Source organism: Arvicola amphibius, chromosome 11, assembly GCF_903992535.2.
Source record: "Arvicola amphibius chromosome 11, mArvAmp1.2, whole genome shotgun sequence".
Lineage (NCBI taxonomy): Eukaryota > Metazoa > Chordata > Mammalia > Rodentia > Cricetidae > Arvicola > Arvicola amphibius.
Window position 1 is genome coordinate 89,662,353 of NC_052057.2, and position 12,199 is coordinate 89,674,551.

At 40.3% G+C, this 12,199-nt stretch overlaps 1 protein-coding gene across 1 annotated transcript in view; it reads left to right on the plus strand.

The window, feature by feature from the left end:
• The window catches only part of Rars2 (arginyl-tRNA synthetase 2, mitochondrial), a 44,352-nt gene that overhangs the window by 8,524 nt on the left and 23,629 nt on the right, over nt 1-12,199 (plus strand). Inside the window, exons 3-6 of the mRNA XM_038347196.2 lie at nt 1,554-1,656; nt 3,639-3,722; nt 7,788-7,885; nt 8,791-8,846. Of these exons, the coding sequence (XP_038203124.1) occupies nt 1,554-1,656; nt 3,639-3,722; nt 7,788-7,885; nt 8,791-8,846 (341 nt within the window). The remainder of the gene's footprint in view (nt 1-1,553; nt 1,657-3,638; nt 3,723-7,787; nt 7,886-8,790; nt 8,847-12,199) is intronic.

Below are 12,199 nucleotides of genomic sequence, written 5' to 3' on the forward strand. Positions count from 1 at the left end.
CGTGGAAGAAGTCACCTGTGTCCTCCCAGGATACATTCATTTAAGTGAGTGACGTGGGCTGGACAAACCATTGATAGGACTCACTTAACTCACTTCCGTTTCTCTGTTGAACATCAGAAGATGTCAGTGCCTGCAGTTCTGCAGTTATTTGTATGTTAATAATGTCTAACTTAAATTATCACATCTACAAAAAATTCTATAGAGACAATATGATGAGCCACTTTTTTGTTTTGGGGGGTTGTTTTGGTTTGGTTTGGTTTTTAGTTTTTGAGACAGGGTTTCTCTGTGTAACAGCCCTAGCTGTTTTTGTAGAACTAGTTTTTGTAGACCAGGCTGGAAATTAAATACTATTGTGACTGGATATATTTCTTTGATTCTGTTACCCTCCTTACTTGCAAATTCTTCTGTAGTCATGTAACTGATTGTTCCTTTAGCTGGTTCCACTGACGTTTTTAATAGTTTAGTGAAAAGTACTAATAGCTGTGTCTATATGTCTAGTGAACAAAACTCAGTGTTATAAATAACATTTTTTTCATGCTGAAACTGTTGGGTCTGGGGAGGGGGGTCACGCAAAGATGGGGGACAGATCACCAGAATCTGTTAAGCCAGAAGCAAATTAAAAAACAAAAATCTCGAGGGGGCACAAAAAGCGAACTGAGACCACAGCCAGAGATGGACTTGTAAGGTTGTGGCAAAGGAAGGTTTCTGAACTCCCCCTTTTATAGCAAGCATTAGACAATAACAAAAGAATTTTTACAATCTTAAGGTAAAACTCAGATACAAATTGCCCTTCTTTGCAGTTTTCATTAACAGAGTTTCTAGTTAGACTAGTGTTTATATTTTAGATTTTTTTACCCCCTGGGACTCCCTGATGGTGTTTACCGAAGCTCTGCTCTCCCTCAGCCAATTCCCATAGCAGGGACAATGTATAACCGAAAAGTCATGTACATCCCATTATTTAAAAGTTAACTCAGCTCAGATCAGTTGCTGGTCATGAGTGGCTGAGGGGTATCTAAAAGCTGACCCTCAGTTTGCAGAGGGCTGCTTCAGTCTTGCAGACAGCTATCATTTGTAAAGTAACCCACTGTTAATAGTTAGTCCTTAAGCTGATGAGAAAGCTGCTGACAGCCTGATCTCATTCTCCCACTTCTTTATTTCTACATCTTTATTTCTGGAATCTACATTTCTATATTCTTGTTCTTGAACTCTTCAAAACTTAAATTACAGCCATTAAAAAAACATTTTTGCTCTTGTTATTTGGACAGTTATAAAGAAGCACTTAGTAAGAGAAGCAGCTTTATAGCAGATGTCAAGCAACTTGGTCTTTTCTGAAGCTGCTTCCTAGTTGCATTTAACTTGCCAGATATCTGTCTGTTTCAGGTAATACACAAGAATTTTATAAAATAACCAAGATTTTAAAAGTTATAAGTAAAAACCAAGTTTTGTATTTCCTGACTTTCAAATTTGAAGGTTTTCATAATCTAGTGATTACTCTTCGCTAGACAAGTGATGTTTTTCTAACAGCTCTTTCCCATTTCGACATTTATCTTTAGAGAAGTGGCAGATTTCCAGCTTTCTGTGGATTCCTTGCTAGAAGACAACACTCCGCAGTCACAACTAGATGCTCAAGATCAAGCCAGGAGACTGGCAGAGAAGGTATTTTACCTGTGCGTTGTAATGAATTTAGCATTAGAGGAGAGCACAGCTCAAGAGGCTGCGGCCTCATGTTTCTCTGTTCAAGGCAGCTTGAAAGACTGTTCTGTTCATTTTAGCTGTGAGGTTTCTGTCATCTTTCACATTAGTTGTAGTTTCTTTCTGTTGTGATAAACATGACCAGAAATGACTTGGGGAAGAAAGGGCTTATTTGCCTAGGTAACAGTCCATCGTTGAAGAAACTCAAGACAGAACCTTATGCAGGAACTGATGCAGATGCCAGGAAGGAATGCTGCTTGCTGTTTTGCTCTCTCTGGCTCTTGAGTAGCTTGCCAGTTTATACAACTGAGGCCCATTTACCCAGGGGTGGTACCACCTCCAGTGGGCTAGACCCTCCCACATCAGTCATCAATCTAGAAAATTTCTCATGTACAACCTGGGGCAATCTGGACAATCTGATTGAGCCTATTCTTCAGTGAGGTTCCTACTAGGTTTATATCAGGTTGACAATGAAAACTGATTAGCACACTCCTGAGCTAACATTGTTTAGCTGGTGTTTTGCTTTGTTTTGTTTTTTATTAGCCACAGGGATGAAGTGTTAATTTATAATTTATAGATTGAAACTGTTTAAACTTTTAAAAAAGATTATGTATACAGTGTTCTCCCTGCATGTAACCTGCCGGCCAGAAGAGGGCGCCAGATGTCATTATAGATGATTGTGAGCCACTATGCTGGGAATTGAACTCAGGACCTCTGGAAGATCTGCCAGTGCTCTTAGTCACTCAGCTATCTCTCCAGTCCTGAAACTGTAAAAACTTTTAAAGGCAGATTTATTTATTCCCCTGCAACTGGAGTGACAAACAGTTGTGAATACGAGGACTAGAACCCAGGTCCTCTCAAAAGCATCCACTGAGCACTCTTAATATCTGACAATCTCCCCAGCCCCCTGGATGAGTGTTTGAATCTAGAAAAACAAACTAGATGTATTAGAGCAGTAGGTTGCAATTCTTTGACATGAACTTCTGAGAAGAGCATTAAAAATATGAGAAGAACTAATGTCTGTGGAGTGAGCGGGATACCGCAGAGAAGTTGTAGATAGATGACTTCATAAACTCTGTATTTCTAAGTCCTTTATCGTGGGTCTAGTAAAACAGAGGAATTGGAGAGTGAGTGACCAAATCTAAACTGTTAGCTTCAGACATTTACACAAAGCATGTTGGGAAAGCTTTTGTTTGTTTCTAAGTTTTTAATAAGGGCATATGTTGCTCAAAGATGATGTCAAGGAACTCTAAAAAAAAAAAAAAAAAAACCTGAAACAGTGAAAATCACTATTGGAAAAAAATGTATAACTAAAAATGACTGCAAAAGGAGCTTTGGTAACAGAGTAATAGTTATTTGGTAACAAGGTCACCTCTGTTTTTTTATTAATACGGATAATACCCGATATTAAGTTCTGATACCAGGAGTAGAATTAATCTATCTTTTAAATTTTAGAAATAAAGACTGCTTGCTCTTCAGTGACGGCAGGCGTCTTTAGTTCCATAAGTCTTCCAGAGGGTTTGAGTGGACACTGCAGGAGAAGTAGGCCCTGTAAGAGGCTTCATTCTGTGCTTGTGCAAACGCGTTAGCGGTAGGTGCCCACACGGTGTCCTGTTCGCATTAGCGGTAGGTGCCCACACGGTGTCCTGTTTGTGGCTGTAATATAAATAAGATAGTGTTCATGGTATGATAGATGGAGAAATTTGAGGTAAAAGAAAGAGAAAAGGGAAGGGGAGACTGAATAGCACTCTAGCGATGAAAAAGAAAATGCGTTTGTGTAAATAGGATTTTGGAACAGAAGACCTTGGCTAAGACCCTGGTCACTGGCTGTAATGCCTGAGAACTGATTCACCTGCTGTCTTGTAAGCCAGGTTCATGGTGTCAGGGCTACCGATCTCATTAGGTCTGTTCTACAATATGATCTGCTTTGGTTTGTTCTTTTTCAGCTTAAATGTGATTCGGTGGTGACTGCCATCAGTGCTGGTCCGGGAACGCTGAATTTCAAAATAAACCGAGAATTACTAACAAAGGTGAGAGTGGATTATAATCTGGTCTTTGTGCTCTCATGCCGTCCAGCCACACTGCTCACCCCGCTCTCATACGCCACCTCAGAACCTGTGCACAGGATCCCTGGTCGGCAGGGCAGTAGAAGTTAATCTTTCTTTCTTCCTCCCTCTTTTTTTTTTTTTTTTTTTTTTTTTTTTTTTTTGCGGGGGAAGGGGTGGTATTTCCAGTGTTTAAATCCAGGGCTTTTCATATGCTTACGCAAGCACTTTACCACTTAGTTACTTCCCTAGCCCTTGACAGTTGCTTACTGATCTTTTCACTATGGGCTGTCTTAGCACTGTTAATCTCTTCCTTGCAGAAAGCGCCTTGCTATTTTACATGCCATCTTTTTCTTCTTAGTTTGGTTTTTCAAGACAGGGTTTCTCTGAGTAACAATTCTAGCTGTCCTGGAACTCACTCTGTAGACCAGACTGGCCTCGAATGCACAGAGGTCCTCCTGCCTCGGCCTCCAGGGTGCTCAAGGTTAAAGTCACATTCCATTTGACTGGTGCCGCTTGTGCTTCAAATTCTTGATTCACTTTGGGGTTTAGCGTCCGTCTTTCCCACTCTCCTGTTTCCATGTTTTGCCGTAATGCCTGGCACGTCATAGATTCTAGATAAATACCTGTTTGTTGATAAACGTGCTCTGTGGTGGAAGTGTGCTGGTTTCTACTCCCTGCTATTCTATAATCCGCTGGAAACAAAAGGCTTAAACTGGAGAAACCATGGGATAGCTTTTTCTTTTAATAAAACAGTAAGTAGTAAAGTTAGAAGGTTTTTAATACAGTAAGAATAAAAAAAAAATTCAGATGCTGAAATCGGGATGGCCCGGAGGTGTTGGAGAAACCCTGCAAAGGAATCGACTCTCTCTCAAGCTAGTACGTCGGAGAACAGGTGACCCTGAATTCGTGATTACATTAAACCTTTTAAGTAAAGCTCATCTTGATCAGACTTTTACAGTTATAATGCACGCTTTGGCCTATTTTCTAAATAGAATTATAGCCCACTACTGGGTGTTGCAGCTTAGTGAATGTGACAGTCTTGAATTGAATATAATCACAAGATCAGAAGTTCTCTGGATATAGATCTGCCTGTGGATTGTTTAGTCTCAGGCACTTGCTGAGTCCTGGGATTCTTCTCAACAGTCAGTGCCTTTTTCAGGTCATGGGGATTTTCTTTTTTCAGCTGTCTTTCATTCTGAAATAAATCACCTAACCCAACCTTACTCCACAGACACTCCCGTTTATTCTGAGCTTGTTAAAACAGTGCCTACAGCCTGCTGGTGTCCTCACCTCCCAGCCCCCACTCCCCTCCCTTCAGGCTCTCAACACACAGCCAAGCCCAGCCTCAGGCTCAGAATTCGCTGGCTGTCACAGTAAGTTACTTATTTACCATTTTAAAGCCATGCTTTAGTAGTTATTTCCCCAGCTATTTGGAAGTAGAAATGAGTCTTTGCCAAATGTGCCTTCCATACTTTAAACCCCAACAGCAGTGTTTTCTTCCTTTTCTTTTTCCTTATCCTGGGGAAAGAAGTAGAATTTTACCTTTAAAGCTACTTTAGCTGAATGAGATAAGGTTTATACTTCCAGGGAAAATACATGTTTATAAAATAATTTAAAATTTCAGTGGCCACAAATTTGATACTTTATTTCAATTAAGAAACTGTAGAATTTTACCTAGTTTAGAGATGTCCGGCAGGATTGGTTACTACAAGTATTTCCATGGCTAGGTAAGGTGGAATACCCATAATCACGTAAAGAACACTTATTTTTGTACCACATTTACACTTGTTAGTAGCTTGAGACAATTTGTAGGAGAATCTGTAGCCCTTAGTGATACTTAATTCAGTTAAGAGGGAGAAAAGATGGTTTAAGTCAAGATCTATTTGCATGTTCTAAAAAAGTAAAATATAGATGAAACCTTATTTTCTTGGGTATATCTAAAAAATCCATGATGAATAAAATCACGTTTTTATTTGCAAATCTATCTTCGCATGCTTTACCAAGAGGAGGAGGAGTTATTTTGTGATGTCACTAAATAAATTTTGCCTGTAGGTAGTGAATACTTTTCAAGCCACCTTTAGTTTTTAGGAACTCATAGAATAATGAACGATTTTAATACCAAAGAATTGGCAAGGCACGTAGGTAGTGATGAAGTCCTTAGAGTCTGCTGACAGGCATAAGGAAACAGCCCACCAGCAGAGCTAAAGAGGAACGACATCGTCCACAGAGAAGAGTGATGACAGACAGCAGAACGTGCCAGCCAATCGGAGTATCCATTGATCTCCTCAAGCTCCCAACCTGGAATGCAAAAGACTTCATTTCTGATTGAAACCCTTCATGCACCAATATTTACATGAGTTTAGCTTACATTTCAACGTGCATGTTAGTCAATAGATTAGATTTTAGTGTTTATCTGTTGGAATATGATGGACCAATAGTACCCCCTTTACATTTTGTGGTTAAAATCTACATCTGTAATTGATAGCTGCTAACAGAGGGAAAGTGAGTTTTCTTTAAAGATGTGACCCCTGGTAGATTGAACATGCCCCACTGGGTAGACACACTCCAGAGCGTGTACAGACAGCATTAATTAGACTCAGTGGGTTAAAAACAAAGCAGCGAGTCAGGATCTCACTGTGTACCCTAGGCTAGCCCATAACCCAGGATCTTCCTTCCTTCTCCTTCCTTCTTAATTGTTTGAGTTTCTAGTATGCACCATCTACCTTAGCTCACTTCTTGACTATATTAACTAATTCTTGATAATAAAATTCCTATCATACACTACATTTTTAAGACAGATGAAGTTAGCAGTGCAAATCCAACTTCATAACAGTTTTAAATTAAAAAATTGGAAGGCTGGAGACATGACACAGAGGTGAAAAGTACTTGCAATTCTTGCAGAGGACCCAGGTTCAGCACCAACATTGTGAGTCACAACCATTCGTGGTGCTGGTTCCCAGGTACCTGCCTCTTCTTGCCCCTGCAGTCACCAGGCACCATGTGGCCTTTGTGTATACATGCAAACACCCATACAAATAAAACTATTTAAAGTACACATAAATAAGAGAATCTTTTAAAAACAACTTAAGTGTATTGTAACTGCACAAAAATAATTTATGAATTTTGTGAGACAGACTGTAGTTCTGTCACTAAATAAAAATTAACCTACAGTACATTATGGAAGTTTATGCTAGTTTTGACTTTCCACATGTACAACCAACAGGCATTTAATTACGTATTCTTATTTATTCAGTAGCTCTCCTTTGGGTCTTTAGTTAGTACAGAAGTAGCAATAGCATACATGCAGTCTCTAATTAACATAGTCACTTGATTGGGAGAATTTCTGCTATTTGACTTCATGTCTCCTGTATTCCAGGCTAGTCTTGAACTGGATATGTAGCCAGTGATGACCTTGAACGTCTGATCTTCTTGCTTCCACCTCCTGAGTGCCTGGTTTATAGGCATGAACCAGCACACCAGGATTATGCAGTACTAGGGTTGGAACACAAAGATTTGTACAGGCAAGGAAACTGCTGTTATCAACTGAGCTGTTATGACCCTAGGAAAATTAATCTCCCTGCCTTGCCTTCCTTGTTTGTTAGCATAGTACTACTCATCTCTGAAGCCTTTATGGAGATTGACTGAGTTAAGACATGTAAAGTCCTCATCCCAGTCTTTGTAACATCATCTGCACTCAATAACTGATCAGATACTGCTTCTGGCTGTGCTATTACTATTTCCTTGGGACTTTTGGCAGTTAACCTGAGCTCACAAAGCTTCAGTGTCCTGATCATTCGTAGTTACTGTAATAATGAATAGATGAGGTTTATGGGCCCGGAGCAGCCCCTTCATTATTAGCTCACGGTGTAAGTGCTCTCAGAGAAACTGGCAACAAGTGCTGTTGGTTCCCGAGCTGGTGCTGCAGACAGTGCTGTAAAATTCTGGGCTCTATAGTTAGAGTGAAGAAGTCAGCAACATTTAATTCCCAGGGATGCAGTAGTTAAGGACATTCTTTCCATCACTAAACCCCACCCTTCTGTTCTTCAGGCGGTGCTGCAGCAAGTAACTGAAGACGGCTCAAAGTATGGATTAAAAAGTGAGCTTTTCTCAGGTCTGCCCCAGAAGAAGATTGTGGTTGAATTCAGGTGAGTGACTCTTCAGTTTATGTGCTGATTAATCCAGCTGATAGGGCAGAGAGGCTCATACCTCAGGATCGAGTTTTCTTTCCATGGCAGTGGAAAGTTGAGAATCTGTGACATTGTGTTACTTTGTAAGGATCACAGTCAATCAGTCATTAAACCAGGAATAAAAAGGATAAAAATAGATGTTTACGTCTCCAGTCTGTTTCTCCTTTCCTTGTTTTAAGCAGGATCTCCACATTGGCTTTGAATTGGATGTGTAGCCAATGACAACCTCCTACAAAATTTCCAAATAGCACCATCGGCTTGGGACCAAGGACTCAGCATTTTGAGCCTATGGGGGACATTTCTTATTCAAATCACAACACTCTCTTTTTAAAAAAAAAAAAAAAACATGTATCCTCATAAGATTTAGATTACATTAAATAGTTTACAAAAGTAAGGTATCCAATTGTAATTCCGTTGTGGTTACTTTGGTTGCCAAAGGAATTGAATTTGTCTTTCCATTTTATAGGATTCTTTTCTTAGTAGGGAATTAGTTTCAGAAAATGTCAGATTAATGATTTCAAGGAACATTTTGTCAGTTTGTCAGTCCTGTCAGTAAACACCATTCCCTGCTGAGCCATCTCTCCAGCACTTTCTTTCTTGTCTCAAAATAGTTTCATACATGTGCCATTTCTGAGTGTCGCACTCCTTTATAGATCACAGGATCAATGATTATTAGTTAATGATAGGTTTGATTCTTTCCAAATTCTAATTCATCCTTACTGTTAATTCTGATGTCTGACCTACCTCCTGAATTGTCAAAAGCCCTGCTCCCTAATTTTGTCACCCCAAATAAGCATTATCATCTAGTTCATGTTCAAAATTTTTGTTATTGGAATAAGAAAATATTCTTGCAATTTTTGCAGTTCACCTAATGTTGCAAAAAAATTTCATGTTGGCCATTTGCGCTCCACCATCATAGGTAAGTGCTCCCTTTAACAGACAGTACTAACGTGTCTAGGAGACATACGTAATAATGTGATGTTATGGGTCAGAGTTTAAGTGAAAAGGGAGGAAAAAGCTCCCCACAATGTAAATTATATGAGCATGTTGGACTAAATTGAAAAATTGGTTTACAGGTTAAAAACCAAAATTTATTTCAAAAGGTAAAGACTGAAATCAGTTTTCATTGGTGTGTATGTTATGATTGTAACTTAAACATATAGAAAACTGAAAGAGGCAAAAATAAAAAATAGTCACAAATTATTTCTGTGGTCTTGGCAGAAATCTTTCATATTTTTTTGTTCCTGCAACTGTAATTTTCGAGACTGGAAACTAAAGTTTTTAATAGAAATTATTTACCTTAGGAATACTGGAACTACTTTATAGTTACAAAGCTTTCATGTATAATGTGCTTTTTTGAAGTGTGTGTGTGTGTGTATGTGTGTGCATGCATGCTTGTGTATATGGGTGTGGGAACTGCCTACGGAGTTCAGAAGAGGGTGTCAGGTGCCCTGGAGTTGGAGTTACAGGTGGTTGTGGGCCACCTAACACAAGTGTGGAGAACTGAACTCTAGTGCTTACTAGAGCAGCCAGCACAGCAAACACTCTTTAACCACTGAGCCATCTCAAGTCCTGCCCTCTATTTAAAATACTTTGCAATACTGCAGTTCAAAACTCAACTTAGAATTGTGCAATATTAAAATTGGAGTTTATTCCAGGTTAGAAATCTGTGATGTGTACTCAAGAATAAGCCATTTAAATGCTACTGTGATATATTTCAAAACTGGAAAAAATTATATGAGTGGCAGTTTATTGATGAAATAAGAAAGCTTTCATTGTTAGAAAGTCCTTGAGCAATATTTTAAAGGAAAAATAACTGCTTGTGGATCCCAATTTTTACCCCAATCCACCGGCCTAGGACGACCCCGTCCGCTACCCCTTCTTTCTCAGATCTTGGTGGGACCTCCACTTGCTGTGCCATCACCACGGCTTACTGCTTTTGTGGAGACCCACCGGCCAAAAACCCACAAACATCCTTGTCAGTTACAGACCACAAAAAAGTTCCACTGTTGGTCAAGGAGAGTGAGGACAGCTAGATCACAACAAAGATAGAACGGTTTGTAAAGTTATTGGAGAACCATAGATGTTTTTAATTGAGCGACAAGAACAATTCCCAAAACATTCCCAGAGTTTAGTTACCAAGGGAGGTCTGCCTCTTCTGCCATTGCGTCCGTGCTCTGGGGCCACTGCCGCTGTCTGGAAACTCAACTCCACTGTTCACGCCATGTCTTCTGTTAGAGCACGTGAGGCTCCAACATATAAAATTATCTTCCCTAACCGGACTGGTACCGAGACGCAAGGAATAATCAGACACAACTTACACGGTCATCATGGAAGGGCATCTCAGGGTCTTTTTTTTTTTTTTTTTTTTTTTTTTTTCGATCTCCCCGCGTTTATTTTTCAACCAACTTTTATACCAACACATATACTGAGTGGGGAAAAATACATTAGGCTGTCTCCTAGGTAACCAGGTGAATGGCCTTTTGTGAAGTCCTGTTTGCTGAGTACTCTAGCTGTCACATAGGCCTAAATTAGCATCTCTATAAGATATCCTCCAAATTACAAAGAAAGGAGCACCAAACATCCTGACCATTGTTAGGCAGAGACAGCTTGTCTGCAGAGCTATGTGACCCCCTCGGATGGGGCCTATGGCTTTGGTGCCTGGCTGCCATACCATACAGAAATATGGGCCTACAGTCTTCTGCAACCCATTACGGCAAAGAGGTCAGACCATATCAGCTTGTTTTGAAATGGCATGGTACTAGAATCTCTATTAGCAGGTGCCACTGAAGAGAGGGAAGAAAAAACAAATGCCCCAAGGTTGCATCACTGCTTGTCATGGCCAAACAAAACAGCCAGAAGTAACTCCTTTGCCAAATCTCATGCAAACTGTCTAAACCTAGACTTCTGGAACCCTAACTACAAGGGACTCTGGGAAATGGGGAAATAGATATTTTACGTTTTACAGTGTATGGAGGCAGGTAGAAGGTTGAGTAGAGAAGATATTGAATATCGGATTTGCATCAGCAGAACATGGAAGGACAGGCTGTGGAGCAGTGTGTGCTCTTGGGGAACAGTCTTGTGGAGGATGCACAGTAGTGCTTGGAAGGAGATATCTGAGCTAGTTAGAAAAGGGTGGGGTAGACACATATGAGTGCAGGTGCGTGCAGAGTGTGTGCGTGTGTGTGTACGTGTGTATATATAAGTGCAGGTACCTACAGAGGCTGTGTGTGTACACTCGTGTCTAAGTGTAGATGCCTACAGAGGCTAAGTGTGTATATGTGTGTGTATACATGTGTAAATGCAGGTGCCTACAGAGATTGTGTGTGTGTGTGTGTGTGTGTGTACACATGTGTATGCAAGTATAGTGCCTGCAGAGACTGAATGTGTGTGTGCATGTGTGTACACATGTATGTAAGTGCAGGTGCCTACAGAGACTGAAGGTGTGTGTGTGTGTGTGTACACATGTGTATGCGAGTACAGGTGCCTACAGAGACTGAATATGTGTGCATGTGTGTACACATGTATGTAAGTGCAGGTGCCTACAGAGACTGAAGGTGTGTGTGTGTGTGTTGTGTGTATATGTGTGTGTGTACACATGTGTATGCGTGTGTGTGTACACATGTGTATGCAAGTACAGGTGCCTGCAGAGGCTGAGGCTGGGTGGGTGTGTTTGTGTGCATGTGTATGCGAGTGCAGGTGCCTATGGAGGCCAAATGAGGGCATCAGATCCTCTGGAGCTGGAGTTACAGGTAGTTGACATGAGTGCTTGAAACCAAACTTGGACCGTCTGGAAGAGTGGCAAGTAACCTTAACCGCTGGGCCATTTCTCTAGTTCCCTAAGTGCTATATTCCTTGGAAATAACTAAGAGTAGTTATTATTCTTTTTGTTTTGTTTTTAAGATTTTATTTATTTATTTTATGTATGAATACTCTATCTGCACGTATGCCTGCAGGCCAGAAGAGAGTTTCATATTCAGCTATAAATGGTTGTGAGCCACCGTGTGGTTGCTGGGACTTGAACTCAGCTCCTCTGGAAGAGCAGCTGGTGCTCTTACCCACTGAGCCATCTCTCCAGCCCTGAGTATTTATTATTCTAACATGTGTTTCTAACTGCCAGCGATGCTGCTGATGAGAGTTCTATTTCTGTGACTATTATGGGAACCTTTGGAATAACGTCTCACTAAATAATTCCTTACTTCATATCCTCACACAAGTAACACATCATAAATGCTTTAATGAAAAAGATTGAGTTGGTATGTTTTGTTAAAA